The sequence below is a fragment of the Sciurus carolinensis genome, chromosome 5 (genome assembly GCF_902686445.1).
Source record: "Sciurus carolinensis chromosome 5, mSciCar1.2, whole genome shotgun sequence".
In the NCBI taxonomy this organism is placed as follows: Eukaryota; Metazoa; Chordata; class Mammalia; order Rodentia; family Sciuridae; genus Sciurus; species Sciurus carolinensis.
Window position 1 is genome coordinate 12553834 of NC_062217.1, and position 19488 is coordinate 12573321.

At 49.1% G+C, this 19488-nt stretch overlaps 1 protein-coding gene across 1 annotated transcript in view; it reads left to right on the forward strand.

The window, feature by feature from the left end:
* Positions 1–19488, forward strand: part of Stk24 (serine/threonine kinase 24) — a 99555-nt gene that overhangs the window by 61440 nt on the left and 18627 nt on the right. The window contains exon 3 of the mRNA XM_047552893.1: positions 14060–14116. Coding sequence (XP_047408849.1) covers positions 14060–14116 — 57 coding nt within the window. The remainder of the gene's footprint in view (positions 1–14059; positions 14117–19488) is intronic.

Below are 19488 nucleotides of genomic sequence, written 5' to 3' on the forward strand. Positions count from 1 at the left end.
AGAGTAATTTTGATATGCACATATCTGCTGTTGCACTTCTGGGAAAATCAAAAATAGTGCTTGAGACCCTGGCATCTGACTCCACTGTGACCAGGGACAAAGCCAAGCTCTTTGTTTTCTTTTGGATAGACCAAACCAATCAGCAAGGAAATCTTGCTTTGAAATCACAAGGAAGGGCTGGAAGTGTGGCTCAGAGGTAGAGCAAGCGCTTGCCTGGAAAATGCCAGTGGGGCCCTGGGTGGCACCCCACGCTGCTCCCCAGTCAGCTCAGAAGGGCTGCTGTCCATTCCACATCAGTGTGGAAAGATCCGGTGGTGCCGAAGCCCATGTAATGTGAAGGCTCTGCTTCCACTGTTTCCAAGGGTGAGGACTGAGTTCTCTTCTCCGAACACACTGTCCTGGAGCGCTTGAGGAAAGTCCCTGGAGACCTCTGGCAGCTCCATTTTAGGGTTTTCTATCCAGAAAGTTGAACGGAAGTCAGATTCCAATTAGGCTAAATATTTTACTTCTACAAAAATAAGTTCAGCTGCTTTCTGGCTAATGTTACCTATAATTTAAAGTAAGTATTGATTGAATTTCTGGTTCTTTTTGTGTCAAGACAGATAGGTGTTCTGTGTGTTGAAACCTGATGTATTAGATAAAATACTGATGCCACAGGCTTTCTGGAATTCCCAGAACTCTTTATTTTTGAGTAAATTCTGAAACTTGGCATGATACAAGAGCTGACAAGTCACGGCCAGCTTTGTGACAAGGGCTGCCTGGTAACCAGAGGGAAGCCTTCCTCCCGGGAGCTGGCTCCCTGGAGCTCCTGTGGCAGGGTTCAGTTGGGGCGCCTGCTCGAGAGCAGAGCCACTGGTAGACGCAGGCCTCCTGCTCCCTCCGCCTGTGCGTGGCGTGAGGGTGTCTGTGGACCTCGGCAGGCTCTCTCCCGCCTCTCACAGGGCCTGGGGTGGTGGTTCCTGCCACACTGGTGTCAGGCAGGGAGCCAGCGCCTGCGGGTCCTGTGCCCTCCTTGGACCTGGTGCCTGATGTCCGCACCCTGCGATTCCTGTCCTGCCCAGGTGCAGCTTGACTGTTCTCCTTTGCTCATTAATAACTTACTATAAACTGAGAACTTACACGCAACCAACTGGCCACGCCGGAAAAGAACCCTGCAGAAAGCAGAGAGAGCCGAGTGGCCAAAGGCAGGAAGGAGGGGAGCCCAAGCGTTGGGATGCCAGAATGGCTCCCAGGGCAGCCAGGAGGGGCAAGGTCACACCCACCTGCGGCTGGGGAGGAGAGCAGAAGCAGGATTCGCAGCTGCACCAGGCCTGCGTTTGAGCGCCTTCGCTGGAATCACTGGTCTCCTGAGTGCCCAGTGGTACTTTTTTTTGCGGTGCTGGGAATTGAAACCAGGGCTTTGTGCTTGCGAGGCAGGCGCTCTACCAGCTGAGCTACAGCCCCAGCCCCTGGGCAGCGTCTTTAAGAGTGAGGACTGTCACTTTTTTTTTAAACCATAGGTATTGTCACAGTTGTGGAAAACTCACTAGAACTGCCCGAAGGAGCACGTTTGCACACTTGTAGTCAGTAAACCCACCCCCAAATAAAACCATCTCGCCATTCTACCAGGAGACAAGAAAGGGAACATTCCATCACCTCTATTCCAATACAGAAAAACACCTGTCTAAATTTCATCATTACCAGAAAGAACACTTGCTTTTTTTGAAGTCTCATTGTTCACATTTAAAACATTTTTTATTTGTTCTAATTAGTTGTACATGACAGTAGAATGCATTTATACATTTTGATAGATCATACATAAATGGAGTATAATCTTTCATTTTTCTGATTATACATATTGTAGGATCACATTGGTCATGCAGACATACACGTACATGTACAGGTACATGAGGTAATAATGTCTATTTCACTCCGCTGTCCTTCCTTCCCCCACACCCCTTTCCCTCCCTTCACTCCCCTCTACCTATATATAAAGTAACTATTACAATCACTCTTTAGGTTTTCAATGTTGATATTTCTGACACGTTTACATAATTGACCAGTAAAATTTTTACCTAGCAGGATGATGTTGTAATTACTAGAAATCATATTAGTAGTTAATAATAATGTTTCACTTTTGCAGAACAAACATATTACTAGCTTTATAAGATGAGTGTAACATAGAATTTAACTCAGTTTAGTAGTTTCTAATCGTTGACTGCTCTTTAATGAGGACAGATGTATTGGAGAGAAGAAAAATCTCACTTCCCAGGGCACAGAAACTCCCATTAATAGATTTCTCATGGTCTTGTGTCAGAGTGTGTTGATGGAGAGGGGGACATCTAGCTGCCCACCCAGGGACCCCCCTCCCGCCCCTTCCAAAACAGAGAGCCTCATGGTACAAACCGTAAGAAGAGTATCCGAGACACCCCATGTTCTTTACAATTTATAAAGGACTTTAGAACAAACATTTTTACCCTGGGCATGGGGTGAGTGGAGCATGCAGGTCCCCCATATTGCCAGTGGGCGTTTGTGCCTCCTGCACTGGTTAGAGGCAGCCAGATTGCTGCAGGAGCCGGACATTGAGAAGCAGCAGGCGGCAGTCGAGAGAACTCCACACTTTATTTTACATTGGTGGCCCAGAGGAAAACAAAAACTCCAAATTCTGAGCCCCGATACAGTTTCTCATAATATTTATAGGTTATTTGTTTCATCTTAGACCCATCCTACCACTGGGGCTTTTTCCACTGTGGAAAAAAAAAAAAAATCCTAATCTGTGGGGCCGAAGGCCTGTGCAGGGTCTCCAACATAAAGCGTGTGCACAGAAACGTGAGAAGAAGAAGAACGGGCTCTTTTACATCTCAGGAGGGAGCAGTCAGACTCCTAGGGCAGTTATTGACAGTGCAAGAGGTAGGGTCTCTGGTTAATCAGGCTTCCTGGAGAAAGGCCGAGAGGAGTGGGGCTGACCCCTCCCCAGGCATCGGTTTCTTACCTTAGCATTTTTGTAATTTCATTTCACAGCCAGGTCTTTTTTTGCCTCACAAGATGAGAGTTCTTTAGTTTCTAAAAGGAAACCAGTTTAAAAAGTAATGTTGAGAACAATCACATGATGTATTTTCCTTACCAGAACCCTTTAGAGATTAATAGTTTGAGTTTTTGCTGCTGTGGTTCTCGTTTAGGTTTCTGATTCCCCAGCTCTTCTTCTTCACCACATGACCAGGTACCTTAAGTATGGTCTCTATATGGGCAGAGGCTGACTACCTGAGGAGGAAGATTGTTGGGACAATCAAAAGGTGTATTTTTTATAAAGCTGTTTAGTGAAATATGAAGTGTTGTACTCGTGTTAAGAAGTGGTGGTGATCCTTCTTACTTCATCAGAAAAAGGAATGAGACATTTCAGGGCTGCGCCTTTGTAGGGAGCAGAGGCAGCTAGCAGCTCTCTGGGTCCTCTGGAGCCCTCCGCTTCCCCTACTGCAGGCCGCTTTAGAGCCTTAGACCTGCCTCTTGTAGGCTTGCTGTGCTGAGCCAGGCCTGAGAGTTGCTCGGGGTGGGCTGGGTGGGCTCAGGGAAAAAGAGATGAAGGAAATTTAAATGCATGCATATTCTCCAAACATGACCTCTTCTTTTCTCCTCTGAATACAGCTCTTGGGGCTCCTCCCCTTGGTGGATGTCCGCTCCCCATCTCAGGAAGTGCTGCATCCCTGCAACTCCTTGCCCCTCCCTCTTTCCTCCCTCCCCCACCCCATCACCTATTGCGATGTCATCATCAGAAACTTCTGTGTCTCACTGGGTAGTTGTTAGAATGAGTAGTTCCTTCAAGGTTTGGAATTCAAGGGAAAAAAATCTTTTCAATCTCTTGCTGTGTGTGTGTGTGTGTGTGTGTGTGTGTGTGTGTGTGTGTTAGGGGAGGCAAATCAGTTCACTTACCCTTTTCTTTCTTCCTACAGTTCTTATTCTTTCTTGGGGTAAATTTAATGACTATACTATTGAGAAAAGGGGTCTTTTGTTCCAGATTTTCAAAACTTAGTCTCCTAAAATTTATGATTTATTTTATGTAAAATTTTTTCCTCCTTGGAATGATTTTTTTAAAAATTTTTACAGATTGCATTTTGATTCATTGTACACAAATGGAGTCCAACTTTTTGTTTCATGATCTTCTTTTTCTTGCTGTACTTCAGATGAATGTGTTATCCTAACCGCCGCCCCACCCTGGGTCTTGGCTCATTTAGGCGCTTGCACTGAGCTCCAGCCCCAGCCCCTCTTTTTCCTTGATTACAGTGACTGGAGGTTTTATATTATGTTAAAAATCACAGGATTTATTTCTATTGTAGAATTTTAAAATTACGCATGTCTCCTTACTCTTTTCTCTGCTCCCACTTAACTTAATGGTTGAACACTTAAATTTAAGGGTGACTTGGTCATGAAAAATAGTGCTATGAATTTGCCCTCAATAAATCTGGCTATGCTGTATAGTTTTGTTGTGTATGGTGTCCCCAACATCATTTTGAGCTAATTTATAGTGATGGTTTTGATTTTTTTCTTTGATGTAAGAATTTGGAGCAGTAAAGTTTAGTTGCTTGGTTTTGTTTCTTCATACACTGTCACGTTTTGTTGCATCACTGTGTCGTTAGTTGATACTTACTCCATAGCTGCCTTTCTCTCCTTCCATGTTTGTTCCTTGCCTCCGGACACCTCAGTCCTTCCTGAGGCCTCTCCAGAGGCCAAGACCAGGGCCTCCCTCCTCTCCCTGCCTTTCCTAGTCAGCGGCAGCCCTCTCCCGTGCTCGTCCCTAACTCTAGCCAAGAGTGCACTGTCGGCCACCTGGGATTTTAAAAGGGGACTTATTAGATAGGCTTCCAGGACCAGAAGCCGGATACTCCACAGTGGCCATCTGCAGGCTGGGGAGCTGGAGGAATCGGTTGCTGGGCAGTCCAAAACGCCGAAGCCTCATCAAGAGGTATCAGTGACGCTACCCCAGTCTGGGACCGAAGACCTGGAAACTCCCTGGAGAATCACCGGCAGCGTCCACTTTGGAAGAGTGAAGGAGCTGGAGTCTGATATCCTCAGGCAGTTGCAGCAACAATCAAGAACCCATTCAAGAGGAATTGAACTTGCATCTGTTGCTACTTCCTTATTCTTCCAGTTGTTTTTCCATCAAGCCTCCAACTTACTGGATGGTGCTGCTGTGCTTAGGAAGGATCTCTGCTTCAGTTCGCTATCCACACGCCAGTCATTCCTAGACACACCCTCACGACACAGCCAGAACCCTGAATCTTAGGCATCTTTCAGTCCAATCAAGCTGATGATTCAGATTGGCCATTAGAGTGAGGTATGCAAAGGAGGCATCTGGCACAGTGCCTGGTGTCTCACGGGCGCAGAACAGCCCAGACTCCTCCTCTGCCCCAGCTAAGCAAGTCCCAGGCGCTCTGCACTGCACCACCGTGCGCCTGGCTGTGGCCTTCCCCTCTTACTCTCATCCTCTTCAAGGCACTCCTTCTTCTTTGCCGCCTTACTCCTTAGGGAAGCTACACAGTGGTGACAGAGTCCAGCTCTCTGTTTCTCAGGTATTGGGCCTGTTCCCATTGGAGTGGGCTACATCCTGGGTGCCACGTGCCCTTCCAACACGCATGTGTTCAAGCGGGAGCCCTTCCTTCCACGCCAGTGCTGGTTTTCCCAGAAAATGCGCAGGAAGCCTGTGTTGGTGGCTAGTTTGTAATGACTGCTCTGTGTGCGTTCCCCTTTCCCCAGTTGTGCGGTGGAGACAAACAGCTTGGAACCAGAACTAGGGTAGTAAAATAAAATGGAAAAGTGACCCAGAGAGATTCAGTGCTGTCCTTGCGATTTTAAGGCCATCTTAGCATTAGCCGATAAGCCAAGCAGGACCTGTAGGGGCTCACACCCACATTAACAAGCCTTCAAAGCGTCCTTTCATTTTGTTTCAGCTTAAATTTTCTGGAGAAACTTAGGAAGAACCAGACAAAATCACTGAGCCACTCTGTTTCATACTTTTTTTTTGTTTTCTTTCTTTTTTGATACTGGGATAAAACCAGCACTGCTTTGCCACAAACACTGAGCCACATCCCTCGTGCTTTTTATTTGATTTCGTTTATTTATTTTTTTTTTTTTTTGAGACAGGATCTCACTGAGTTGCTTGTAGCTCACTAAGTTGCTGAGGCTGGCCCTAAACTTGTGATCCTCCTGCCTCAGCCTCCTGAGTTGCTGGGATTACAGGTGTGCACCACTGTGCCCGACTCTGACTCATTCTTTTAGGGACCTAGAATAAACTTGGCTCATTATAATATTGAACCTAGCATGCCCAGAAGTGCTCTTGACTGCTCTTTCCTTTTGGGACATGTGCTCTATGACCTTTAGCTGATCATGCCCAGAAATGTGGCCACCCTTACATGGACTTCCCTGTGTGAATATGTGGAGGCTCCTTGAATAAAACCCCCGTGCGTTCCTTCCTCAGGGAGAGCATTGCTTTCTAGTAACCCAGGTTCTTCTCACTTGCTTCAAGTAATAAATCTTTCTCCAATCTTTTATATCCTGGTTCTGCTTTTTTTTTTTTTTTCTTTCAATTTTTGTACTTCCAAGATGTGAACCTAATGTGTTTGGTTTCATTATTAACTGAGGGAATTAAGTACTTCACTTGGTGGCTTGCATAAGTTCAGTGCACCCCTTCAGTTAAAGTCATGAGGGGAAAATTTCCTCTGCTTGTTTAGGTTCTGTACCTGGGAATGAAACTCACAGGATATGTTAACAGGAGAAAAAGGCTCATAGTATGCATGTAGGAGCCAGCAAGGAAGTACTGACACACACAGGTTTCTTCAGGAAGGACAAATGAATTTCTAAAGCAAACGCGGTGAGAAAATGTAAGATGATGTTGCGCACAGGTGCAAGCAGCCTTCTTGTCTCTTCTGGACCTCAACTCCCTGGAGAAGGAGTTTGTTCTTCTTCGGAGGGAATTCACAGCAACCTCGTTTCCCAGAGCCTGCTGCTTTATGTCAGATAAGGGCAGCTCTAGAAGGTTCCTTTGCATCTCTGAACCTGCGCCATCTCATGGCACTATGGGCTCATTAGGGGTTCACCATGGCTTCTCCATGTTTCTCCTGTTAGCAGTCACTGCCTTGTGCTGGTCCCAGCCCCTCCTCAGCTTCAGAAACCCCATTCCAGCTGCTGCTTATCCACCCTGTTGTCTTCTTTCTGGTACTTCTGTTTGTACTCAGAATAGTCATTTAGTTGGACACAGAATCCTGAAACAGCCTGGCTTCTCTTGCTTTCCCATCTATCCCTGGTGAAGGCTCCTTGGTGCTGCTTACAGAATGTCTCTGGGTCTTGCCTGACCTCCGCTTTGATTTTCTGGTGGATCTTCCTCCTTTCCGTCTCTCCATTCATTCTATCATGCTGGCAGTGGCTGATTGTTTATTCCATTGGCAAAGGTCTGGAGATTGTCCTTTGCTTATTGAATGAGCTTTCACCTTGGTCGACTGGCAGCCAAGGGTGCCATCTTGTTCTTGAGTACTTTCCATGAATGTGCTTGCTCTGTGTCTGCAGAACACATCTGCCTGTGACCCTCGACCCAGGCTGGCTGTTCTGAGCCCTTCACAGGACAGCTCAGGTGCCACTTCTGACCTTGAGCATGTTGAGATGTCCACTCAGATCATGCTGCCTTCCTGAGCCCAGTGTTCTGTGCGTCCACCGAGGGCTGCCCCATTGCAGTTTTTACCCACTTTTCTGTTATCAAAAGCTCCTTGAAGTCAGAGTCTAGATCTTAATTCATGTTATGTTCCTTCTCAACCACACTATGTACAGAGTCCATGTGATGTGTTTGACTAAATCATTTAGGAGATTGCAGCAACCATGGGTTGGAAGAACAATGAAAGAACCTTTGACGTCAGGACCTGCATTCTGCTCCAAGCCTGGGCTGTTGGGGAGAAGCAAGGGAGATTGGGAGAGAGGGGTCGGGCTTCTCCCAGGGTCACAGCCCCCGGGTGGGCTGGGGTCAGACAGGGGACCCTCCCGAGTTAATATGTTATAGTTAAGTGTATGTGCACAGCTGTGTGTCAGACTCTACCCAACTTCATCTTCACTGTCACCCCTCTGAACTGGGTATTTTTGGTCCCATGTGCAAAGGAGGAAACTGAGGCTACAGGAGAGTTGACTGAGGTGGGTGGTGGGTGACCCTGAAGCTGATAAGGGGCTGGTCTAGTTAGTTATTACGTGTTCCAAAAGCTTGTATGTGAGACAATGGAAGAAAGTTTAGTGGTGAGACGATTGGGTTATGAGAGTTTTAACCTAGTCAGTGCATTATCCCTCACAGGGATTAACTGGGTGGTAACTCTAGGCAAGTAGGGTGTGGCTGAGGAGGTGGGTCACTGGGGGCATGCCTTTGGGGTATATATTTTGTTTTTGGTGAGCAGGAGCTCTCTCTACTTCCTGAATGCCATGTCTTAAACTGCTTTCCTCCACCATGCCCTTCTGCCATGATGTTCTGCCTCACCTTGGGCCCAGAGCGATGGTGTCAGCTGCTTGTGGACTGAGACCTCTGAAACCATGAGTGCCAAATAAACTTTTCCTCCTCCAAAATTGTTCTTGTTGGGTCTTGTTGGTCATAGCAGCAAAAAAGCTGACTAAAACAGGCTGAATCAGGAGGCCTTCGAGTGCAGCTGATGGAAAGCAGAGCATTGTTGCAAATTCTTGCTTTAAAAACCTATCCCTTGTTGACTGGGGCATCGCTCTTGCTTACTTAGCTTTTTGTAATTTTTTGTACCTGACATCTGTCATGCCCCACGAGGTTAATGTGGAGAGCTCAACTTTCAGTCACCAGTTCTGGGTTCTTAGGAAGTACTTGCAAACAGTTCAAGGCACACTTGCCTGTAAATGATATCACGATTGGTGGCCTCATGTCTACTTAAACTAACTTCTGCAAGGAAGAAGTACCAAAAAGCAAAAGCTAAAGACAAATGGGAAAACGCTGTGTTGGCAGCTTGTGATACAGAAGGCTGGTTTCTCTAGTTGAAGCTTCTGTGTTTAAGGAAGGTCAGCAGTTCAACAGAAAAACGGACAAAGATATATAAATAAAGTGTGGGAAAGAAAATACACATGACTTCAGTATAAGAAGATGTTTAACCTTACAAGAAAGACAATAAACCCCAGAAATACTGCCCCCGCTTATGAATTGATGACCACCTTAGTTTACTAGTGTTGCCACAGCCAAGCACATGTTGAGTATCTCGTCTGAAAATCTGAAATCTGAGGTGCTCCAGAATCTGAAGTTTTGAGCACCTACGTGATTCCACAAGTGGAGAATTTTACTTGTGGGATTGACGTCAAAATGTACCCGCACTGAAATCATTGTAAGATAACCTTCAGGCTGTGTGTACAGGCTGCGCGAAACCTAAGTGAACTCTGTTTATACCTGGGGCCCATCCCTGAGTCCCAAAGCCCCCCCCAGTCCAAAGCCAGACACTTCTGGTCCCAGTCATTTTGGAGGAGGGCTGCTTAGCATGTACCACAAACTGGGTGGCTTAAACAGACTTATTCTCTCATCCTTCTGGAGACTGGAAGTCAAGGTCATGGTGGGGTTTGCTTCTTCTGAGGCTTTTCTCTTTGTCTTGTAGGTGGCTTTGTCTTCTCATGGTTTTCAGTCTTTGTGTCAGCCTGTGTCCTGGGGCTGAGCAGGTAGCTCAGCAGTGCTAGGTCCTGGGTTCAATCCCCAGCACTGCAAAAAAGAGGGGGGAAAAAAAAAGATCCTGTGTGTCCTAATCTGCATTTTTTTTACAAGACACTAGTCATAATGGGATTGGGACCCAGCCTGATAGCCTTTCTCCAAATCAGCCTCATCCGAAGTACTAAGAGTTAGGGGCCTCAGACTGTGAGCTTGGTGGTGGTGGTGGTGGTGGTGGTGGGGCATTCAGCTCATAAAATAACAACAAAAGTGGTAGGAACTGTCTCAGCAAAGGACAAGGATGTGGGCCAGCCTCTTGAAGAGTAATCTGTCAGCATCTGTTGAAGTTCAGATGGCTCCCTGACCCCGCAGCTCTGATGGCAGAACGGCAGATGTGTGAGGTTCTTCACTGACGCCTGGCTCCTGAGAGAGTGAAAACAACCTCATGTCACTAGGCCTGGGCTGGTTAGGGCAAGGCGAAGCGAGCCACGACTTCCTGGGGCGCGCTCGCTAAGAAAGTTCCAGTGAAAGCAAAAGTATACCACGTGTGTCTGAACGTCTCCATTTGGGCCAAAGGGGAGAAAGATCCTGTGAGTGTTTTCTCTGAGGTCACCTAAGACTCTATGATAACTTACGGGCATTATGTCCAGATACCTGGGGACCAGGGGTGGGTGGGAAACTTCTCCTGGTATGTACTTTGTTACCTTCAAGAATCGTTAACTCCTGAATTTACTTATTAAATATTTATTTCCCTTATGAGAAAATTATATCATGGGTCATTCATAGTTTACATTGTTTGAGGTCAATTTAAAGAAATAAAATTACTCTGGTTCAAATTGCTGGATCCCGGACACCTGCTCACGTATTTCTCCTGGGGAGTGAGTCGTGCTCTGGAGGTGTGGAGGGCAGTGGTCCTCATGGGTGGGGCACTGCGAGGTCCTTTCCTGGGCGGGCAGGCTGGCCTGGCCGGGCCCTCCTTTCAGGCCCTCTGGCCTCAGGCTTCCAGGGCAGAAGGCTGACGCACCGTGGGTCCAGGTGTCATTCTGCTCAGAAACTGGTGAGTGCTGCTAGTTGGGCAGTTTGGTCTTCCAGGCTATTTCAAGGTGATGACGTTGATGAAGCTCACGATGCTCTGTTTACTTCCTTCAACTTTACGAAATGCTTTCACTTGGTTATCTCATTGTCACTTGGGGTGTGAGGTTTGAAGTACCATGTTTTTATGGAAGAGGAATCTGAAGCCTAAAGGATTTAAGTGACTTGCCTGGTATCCCAAGGTGAGTGTGCGGTAGTCTCACAGCAGGAGTTTCCGTGGACAGTAGGTCCCCTGGTCTTGTGGAGATGCCGTGGGTGGTGCCGAAACCTGTATGTCCTGGTGCACACACGTGTGGTAAAGTTAAATTTTGGCACAGTAAGAAATTAGCGACAGTAACGATAAACAGTTATAACAATATGCTATAATAAAAGTTATGTGACTCAGGCCTTTATCTCTTAAAGATTTAAGACAGATACTTATATTTTTGCACCTTAATTGTCCACTGGTAACAAAAACCTCAGAAAGCTGCTGGCCAGCTGAGTGAGCCTTCTGTATCCTTGAGTTCGCCACCTGCAGAGACAAGTCTGTGGATCAGAAATTTTCTGGGAAAAAAAAAATGTGTCCGTACTGAACACGAGCAGACCCTTCCTTGTCATTGTTTTCTGGTCAGTGCAGCATGACAGCTGTCTGTAGCGTTTATACCCGGCATTGTAAGTGGTCAGAGGCGAGTTAGAGCATGCGGACCGTGGCCGTGAGTAGGTTGTATGCAGACAGGCCCTTTTATGTAAGGGACTTGAGCGTTTACAGATTTTGGTGTCCTTGGGGTCTGGGAACCCAGCCCCCCAGATCCTGAGGGTGACTGCATTCCTTTTGAAGGGCTCTTGCTTTAGGGCGGTTGCGGCGGAAGTGTGTCGGGAGGGTCAGCAGTGCTCCGGGCCTCCCTGGACTCTGACGCATCGGGGCTGTTCTGCCTGCGAGGTGAAAGCTGCAGGGCGGCTGATGTGGCCCAGCTCCTCTCCAGTGGATTCTGAGACCCGTCCTCCACTCTGTCGCTGTTTTTCTTGATGTCCACAGTACCTCTGACCTGATCTGAAGGGTGAGGCGGCCGAGTTTAGTCTTAGCATGCTTATTTTGCAGTAGGAAAGAGAAATTGGTGGTTGGGGTTATAGTTCAGGAATGACCCGCCAGGAAGGGGAGGAGCGAGGCGCAGCCCATAGCTTTGGGCTCACTGGGGGGAACAGGGGAGGGGGCTCGGGGGGCGTCTGTCTGCAGGAGCCGACCTGGGCTCTTTCACAGAGGCGGGCGCGGGGGTTTGGCCTGCAGAATGGACTCTGCTCTGACTCCTCCAGCGTCCCACAGCTGTGAGGGGATTGCCCTTCTGTGGCCTTCCTTCAGGTCTTTATCCACCTGTCACTCCCCCTGCTTGTTAGCTGCCTTGTCCTTCAGTTGGTGCCCGTAGAGCCTTGGGGACTGACCTGAGAAGCCAGGGCCCCTGGCAGTGGCTGTTTCCCAGGGCAACTTGGAGCGGCTGCAGTGTGCACACCCAGGGAGGCTGAGGGCGAGTTGGCCGAGGGGAGGCCTGTCCGTGACGCAGTATTCATTCACTCCTCAGCGGGTGCCTGCAGGAGTGCGACAGAGCCCGCAAGGCCGTTATTCACGGGAGCTCCCCAAGTGTTTAAGAGACTGTTACCCAAACAAGGACTGAAGGTGCCTGGGTAGCGTTCCCACCCAGCCTGTCTGCTACCAGGAAGTAGCTGGATGTAAAGGCAAGACTGGGCTCTTTACACCACCTCTCCAGGAGGAAGGGTGGGTCTTCGGCCTTTGAGCTGGAGAGTGAGTTGTCCACTGTTGTGGGGGGTTCCCCCCAGGTGTTAGGATGACAGAATGGCCAAGGCATCCTGCTAGGACTTCCTTGAAAGGAAAAAGCAGCTAGTGGGTGGGTAGGTAGTTACCTACCTTGTTAGGTAGATGTAGGAAGAGAGCAGAGTACGTTCTGAGGAGGGTGGAGATTGGGAGTGTCCAGTGGATGTGGATGAGGGTGTGACCACTTGTATTGCTGTTGCAGGAAGCGGCATTGTGACCTTCCCCGAGTCTGCAAATGATTGCTCCCCAGGGTTTCCGTGCACAACTAGCTGCAGACGGGAGAGGCTGCCAGGGGACATAGCCTCCCTGCCCAGAGCTTATCTTACTGTTAGCAAATTTAGTGCTTAGATAATAAAAAGGGTGGGAGCTGAGTCAAGCAGAAGCCCAACAAAAGGGAGTGGGAACAGAAATCGAAAGTTCAAAGCCTCTTAGAGAAAATTTAGATTTCCTGTGTCATCTAGAAAGAAACTGGTTTTCCTTGGACCAGCGTATTTCTGGCCATCAGACAGGATGTTTCTGAAATGCCTAGCAAAAGCAGTGCCAGCGAGCCAGTTAATTGGAATCCTTGAGCAAGTGTGCTTCTGAAGCAAAATGTTGTGGAATGCTGTTTAGGATGGGACATTTTCTAGAACCAGCCCTGGGGCCTCACGGAGCCTCTTCCTCCGGCAGGCACCTTGGACTGGAGGCTGCTGCGTGTGCCCGTCTGCCTCCATCACCAGGACCCACGACCTCATCCGAGGCCACCCTGCCCCAGCAAGGCGGAGCTTGCCCTCATTCTTCAGCGGTCTGGGGCATTGAACGCTTGAGCACTCTTCTGCATGTTAGAACTTGGGCTGTTGAACTATCTTAGAAACTCCAGTTTCTAAGTTTAACTTGGAAAGGGAATTCCTTTCACACGTGCAGGGCGTTCCTCAGTGCTCTCCTAACGGATAGGCCATCAACACAGGTCGCCTTTCCTGGGGACAGAGGACCGCAGTTAGCCGTCCCGAGCTCCAGAGCACCAGGCACTTTTTAGTTCACTGTCAAGTGGAAAATACAGAGAAACAAGTCTGAAGTGAATGTCAGACCTACAGGTGGTGAAGTGGATTGTGCAAGGCATGGAGAGGGAAGGCAAGGGAGTTTCCCTGACCTGAGAAGCTGCAAAAGCAGAAAGGCCTGGGAAACTGCACCCGTTCTAGAACAAGCCCATCTGAGTCTCCGTAGTGAGATCACGTGGGGACTGGGGCGGGACCTCTGTGGGACGTTCTGAGAGCTGGGCGCAGTGCGGGACCCTGGGAGGTCTGGCCTGGAGGTCTGGACACACTCCCTGGAAGCCCTGTGGCCACTGCCCTGCAGTGGTGGAGGCTCCCCGCGTGCTGATTGGTGTCCAGCTCTCACTTTGGAGTACCCTCCTTGTTGGCATGTGTTCATAAAGTGTTCTAGATCCTAAAACCGGTGAAAACAGTCTTCCCAGTTATTTCAGATATTTTCAGATATTTTTAAAGTGACTCCTTTCTTTTTTGTTTTTGTTTGTATAGGATACTAAATTGTGGATAATAATGGAATATCTTGGTGGAGGCTCCGCACTGGATCTAGTAAGTATGGTGTTGGTGTGTGACAGGCCCCCAAGCCTCTTCTTGCTATCTTGGTTTCAAAGATAATTCTATATCCATTTCATTTCCCCTTTTTAAAGTTGCTTGAAAAAGGAACCAAGCTATTCCTTATTTATTTTTGAAATATTTACTGAAAACTATATGTCTGCTTTTGAAACCATCTGGGAAACGAATGAATTCATCCATAGAAGAAGTGAAGGGTTTTGCCTGGAATTATCTTACCTGAGAACAACTGGTTAAAGTCATTTTCAGAACAAGTTTGTTAGCTTTTGTGGAGCTGATAGTCATCATGGCTTCCATATTTTTGATGGTAACTTTGCTCAAAGTAAGCACATCACATTTTCATCTCGGAAGTCAGGGAGGGATGTGATTGAGATGTGTTGAGAAATGGCATCAGATGCCAGGTGCTGGTCAGGCAGGGAGTGGCACACCTGCCCCCTTCTGCCCCTTGCCAGCTCGCCCCATGTGCTGGATGGAGCAGAGGGACCCAGCGGCATGTCTTCTCTGGACTTGCCTCGAGTGCATGCAGCCCACTGGAAGCAGGAGGAAGGTGCTTTGCTTGTCCTGTACAGCATGGCTCCACGCAGGTGTTGGCGGAGTGCTCACAGACTACCAGCCCTGACAAGCGTGGCTTGGCTTAGGTCACTCTTGAAATGTAGGATATGCAAACGACAGACCTTGTTTTTTAAAAACACTCACCCAGCTTAGCAGCTACTCCCCACCCCGACCCAGTAAAAACCAGGCTTTTGGGGGAGTGAGCCCTCAGCCCTCAGCCAGGCTGGTCCATCCCTTTAGAGCTGGATGGTGCTGCCTGACAGGAGGTTGGGACCCTGCTTTTGCTGCTGTCAGCATGAGGCTGAAGGAAGAGCCTTTCTGAAAGTTTCCATCTACACTCTCACCCACCATGGAAAGGATGGATCCCTGTGATCCAGAGGAAGTTTCTTTCTCACAGTAGCGATAGCAGTAGGTAGTTTTTAGGGACAGTAACCTTCTAAAACTACATGTATCTTTGGAAAGCTCATGTACTAAATTTAGAAAATTACGAATTATTAAAAGCCATTAGAAAATCGGTCAAAATAGTGTTAAAAAGGAAAAGTTAAAGAAAAAAAAATGAACATGGCATAAACATGATCTTAAAATGGAACCAGGTACAATGGTGCACACCTATAATCCCAGTGACTTGGGAGGCCTAGGCAGGAGGAGCTCAAGTTCAAGGCCAGCCTGCACAACTTAGTGAGACCCTGCCTCAAAATAAAATTGAAAAGGGCTGGGGATGAAGCTCAGTGGTAAAGCGTCCCTGAGTTCAACCCCCGGAACCGCAAAGAAAGTGTGGGGTGGACTAGATGCGTTTTATGTCTTGCTTTGGTTCCTTTCCATGAATGTATGTATTACCCCGAAATCTTCCTCTTTTGGGACATAATACGGGAATGTAGTAAAGTACCTCCATTGGTGCAGGTGAAGTGGTTGCAGGGCCTCTCGTCCTGACGGTGGGTCCTTGAGAGCAGCAGCTCCGGTCTCTGAATGCCCAGCGTTCAGACTTGGTGTGCACTGGTTCGTTTGTTTGTTTGACTTGAGGTCCGTGCAGTCATAGACTTCAGAGTTGGAAGGAAGCGTAGAACTCCCCACTTTAAAATCCTCTGCGGTGAGAGTCCCAGCAAGCCACCCTCCATTCTCCAGGTAAATAAACTGGCATCCCTTTTGGATCCACCCGGCCCACCATGTTATTGGGCTAGGAGAGGAGCCCCTGATGTCAGAGGTGCCCCTAAGATGGAGCTGGCTGCTGAGCCCCCCGCTGCCGAGCCTCGCAGCCCTCCCCCACCGCCTCGGCCCCCTGGCTGTTGCCCCGTCCTCAAAGAGGAGGATAGGCTTCAATAATGGGATATGGTAAAAAATTTAAATTTTTAAAAAAATTTGTTCTTTTTGGTAATTAATTTTGAAAGTTGAAAACTATTAGGATTATTTTGAGAGGGTATCTTGTGTTTATAAAAGATTTTAAAAGCCAGAATACTGTCATGCACAATAGTATGCTTGTAGATAGCTGAATAAATTGATTTGGGGGCAGCTTTTTGAAAAATTCTAGCTTGCTTGTATTGATTTCTCTCAACTGATAGGCACGGTGCTCCCCGTTAGGAAGTGACTTTGTAGGAGCCCCTGTCCTGAAGGCTGTCGGCATGGTGACTGGGTCTCGTTCAGAGCTCCTGCTCACAGGCCCCAGAGCATGAGGGCCACTGGCCTTCGTCTCGGCGCTCTCTTCACTTCTGTGCTCAGCACCGAGGGCGCGGTCTGTTCTAGAGGGTGCTGTCTCTGCAGCTGCTCCGCCCTGGACCTGCCCGCAGCCCCCGACTTGCGTATGGTGGCCTCTGGCACAGAGTGTCGCCAGCTGTCCTCCTCACTCTGCGCTGCAGCTGTCTGCCTTATTTTTTCCATTGAGCCTTCAAGGCGCCTCAGCCTGGCACAGGGAGACGGTACCCTCTCTCACCCAGGATTGCCCTTCGAGCATGTCTGATAGTGAATTTGGAGGGCGTTCCTTTCCAGAATCGGGGTTTCTAGTGGAGGCAGATTCCAGGTTGGGGTGAACGACTGAGACCGTTCCTTGTGGGGAGTGAGGGAGTCTTTGGAATGGGCATGGAGATCACTGGGGTCACATCCCTCCCTCCTCCTCAAGCCCTGCAAGGTGCTTGCCGCCAGTGTCAGGACTGAGGACTGAAAACCCGGTCCTCGCCATTCTGCAGGCTCACAAGGGCCCCCAGAAAGTGGATGCAACTTTGCCCCAGGTTATAGATGGGCAGGCTTCAAAACCAGCTGGCAAATCCCCATCCTCTGACGTGTTGTGCAAGCCCATCTTGGGCCCCACGTGTCAGACAGAGTGGGGGACACAGCTGGAAAGGCTGTGTACTTCAAGTTGAGAGTAACCTAGATCTGCTTCTGAGAAGTACCGGGTGTCATTCTGTGGGTGGATGCCAGCTAGTACTGTTGTCAGGGCACAGGTGTCTTAGCTGGCAGAAGGTTACCAGTGCTGTGGGGGTGGGGTGTGCCCCTGGGCCCTCTTCCCCTTCCCTGGTGCTGCTTTGTATTTTGGGGCCTGCTGGGCAAGTGCTCTACCTCTGAGCCACACCCCAGCCCTGCTCTATCCTTTTTGACTTTAAAAAAAATTCTAGAAGCAGTGCGAAGAATAGAGAAGACAGCATAGCTCAGTAATTAAGAGCTAGGAATATAAAAGTCATATTTTATTTTGAATGTGCTCAGTCTTTTTTTTTTTTTTTTTTTAATTTAAGAGATATATAGTAATGAAATTAAATGTTTGTAAGATTCCCCAGGATCACTCTGAGGACACACTGTGTTCTTTGGAATATGACTTGGTGATGACTTGTGTTGATGTCCTCTGAAGTCCCTGCTGCTCTGGGTGCCGTGACTTCGGGGACTCTTGTGTACCACTTGGTTCAGGCATCTAACTGCCAGGGGTGTAGATTTCTGTAGCTCAGTGGAGGAACGATTGTTTTGTTCAGGAAACACCTGTTGTGTGTGCCCTGAGTGCCTGTGCTGAGCTAGCCACCTGAAGCCCCTGCCGTGAACAGAGCAGTGCACATAGCTCTTGTGGCACGCGATCCACGGGGCGCAGTCGGGTGTGTTAGAAGTGGTTCAAGGCAGAGCGGGCCGAGGGGATGGCGGGGTTGCGTGAGGGTTAGCAGGAGGGCCAGGATGGAGAGGTTTTAGCTGATTAAAAGATCAGCAGTGTTGCCAGAGAATCTGAGGGACAGCCTGGGAATCTAATTAAGAAGGGACTTGCTACATAAATTGCTCACTTAATCAGGCAGTGATGCTCAATGAACTTAGAAGTGAATGTACAACACCATTTTGGAAGAATGAGATGGCATGTCCAATAATGTGTAGGCCAAGCTGCTGCCACTGTGGCTCCAAAACAGGGTCTCACACAGGTGCACATAGCTGGCTCTCCCCCGCAGGGGCTTATGGCTTCCTGCCACCTTTAGCCTTTTCTTCTCCAGCTGCCAGTGTTGGGACTGGCGGGGGGCATGTGTCACATCTGTTCTGTGGTGAGAACTGAGTCACAAGCTACACGTTGCTGCATGGCCTGGCTGACGGTCCTTATGGCAGAGGAAGCGGGGAGGAGAGAAGAAGGGGAGGGACTTAGAAGTCACCTAAAGATGGGATGGAGTCTGAATTTTTTTCCTGGTAGTCTTTGTTATTAATTCTTAAAAAATTCACCATGCTTTTAATGGTGGAGTCCTTCTTTATCTCACCCGAAGGTTGGAAGGCTGTGGAGACTGCTGGTGTGTGACTCAGAACTCGGCTCAGCCTGGTCTGACCCTGTCCTGAGGAACCCTGGGGTAGGGAGCCGCTCAGGGACTTGGTAGTGAGTTGGACACTGTGATATCAAGGTTCTGGAGACAGAGGCGGCGGGAGATGGGCACGAGCGGGAGTTTGCCAGGGAATGCCCCGGCGACATAGGCCGCCGGCAAGCTGGGGAGCCAGGGGAGTTGGTGGAGTGGCTCAGTCCAAGCCACAGGCCGGAGCCTGCAGTCGCGGAGTTCAAGGGCAGAAGAAGAAAGGTGACTTTGCCTTTCCCCTGCCTTTCCTTCCCTTGGGGCCTCAGCAGATAGGATGGTGCCCACCCAGGACTGGGTGAGGCGCACCTCCCTTAGTCCCGTCCAGCGCCTGCACCCCCCCCCCCTGATGCCCCACAGACAGTGCAGAGGTCATGTGTCACCTGTCTGTGCGTCCCTCAGCCCAGCCCATCAGCTCCTGAAGTAGATCATTGTGGACGCCAAGAAGGCACTTAGCTAGCTCTGACTTAGTACCCTCTCCTGCCCGCCGTGGAGGCGGCCTTAGGCGGTAGAGGGCCAGGCGGGCCTGGTTCAGTCACAAGGCCCGCTCCTCGTTCTCTCGGGAGCTTCCCTCCTCGTGTCCTCAGCTCTTTTACGGCCAGAGACTGTGATGGGAGGAGGGCTGGTGAAGACGTTGGCCGCAGCTGCGTGGGTGAAGTCTAGCTGGAGGAGGAGGAAGACCTGGACTCCCCTGTGACTTTGGATTTTCCCCTCGTCCTGGTGTTGAGAACGGAGCAGAGACCCAGCATCTCGGTTTTCCCTTCTTCCTTCAGTGGGTGAGGGACTGCTGTGTTTTCCTCGTTTGGGAAACGAAACTCATACGTTCTGTGGACGCCGAGAGGTAGACAGGGTGGAGAGGCTGTCACAGGCAGGGCGGGTTCTAGATCAGGGTCTGGGCAGCAGCCGTTTCGTTGTTTCTTGAAAGTGCAGCTTGGGGGGAAATCGGGCTTTCTGGAGCTGAGTGTGCGTTGCGCCGCTGGTCTGGGGACGACGTCTTGGTTCGAGTCCGCG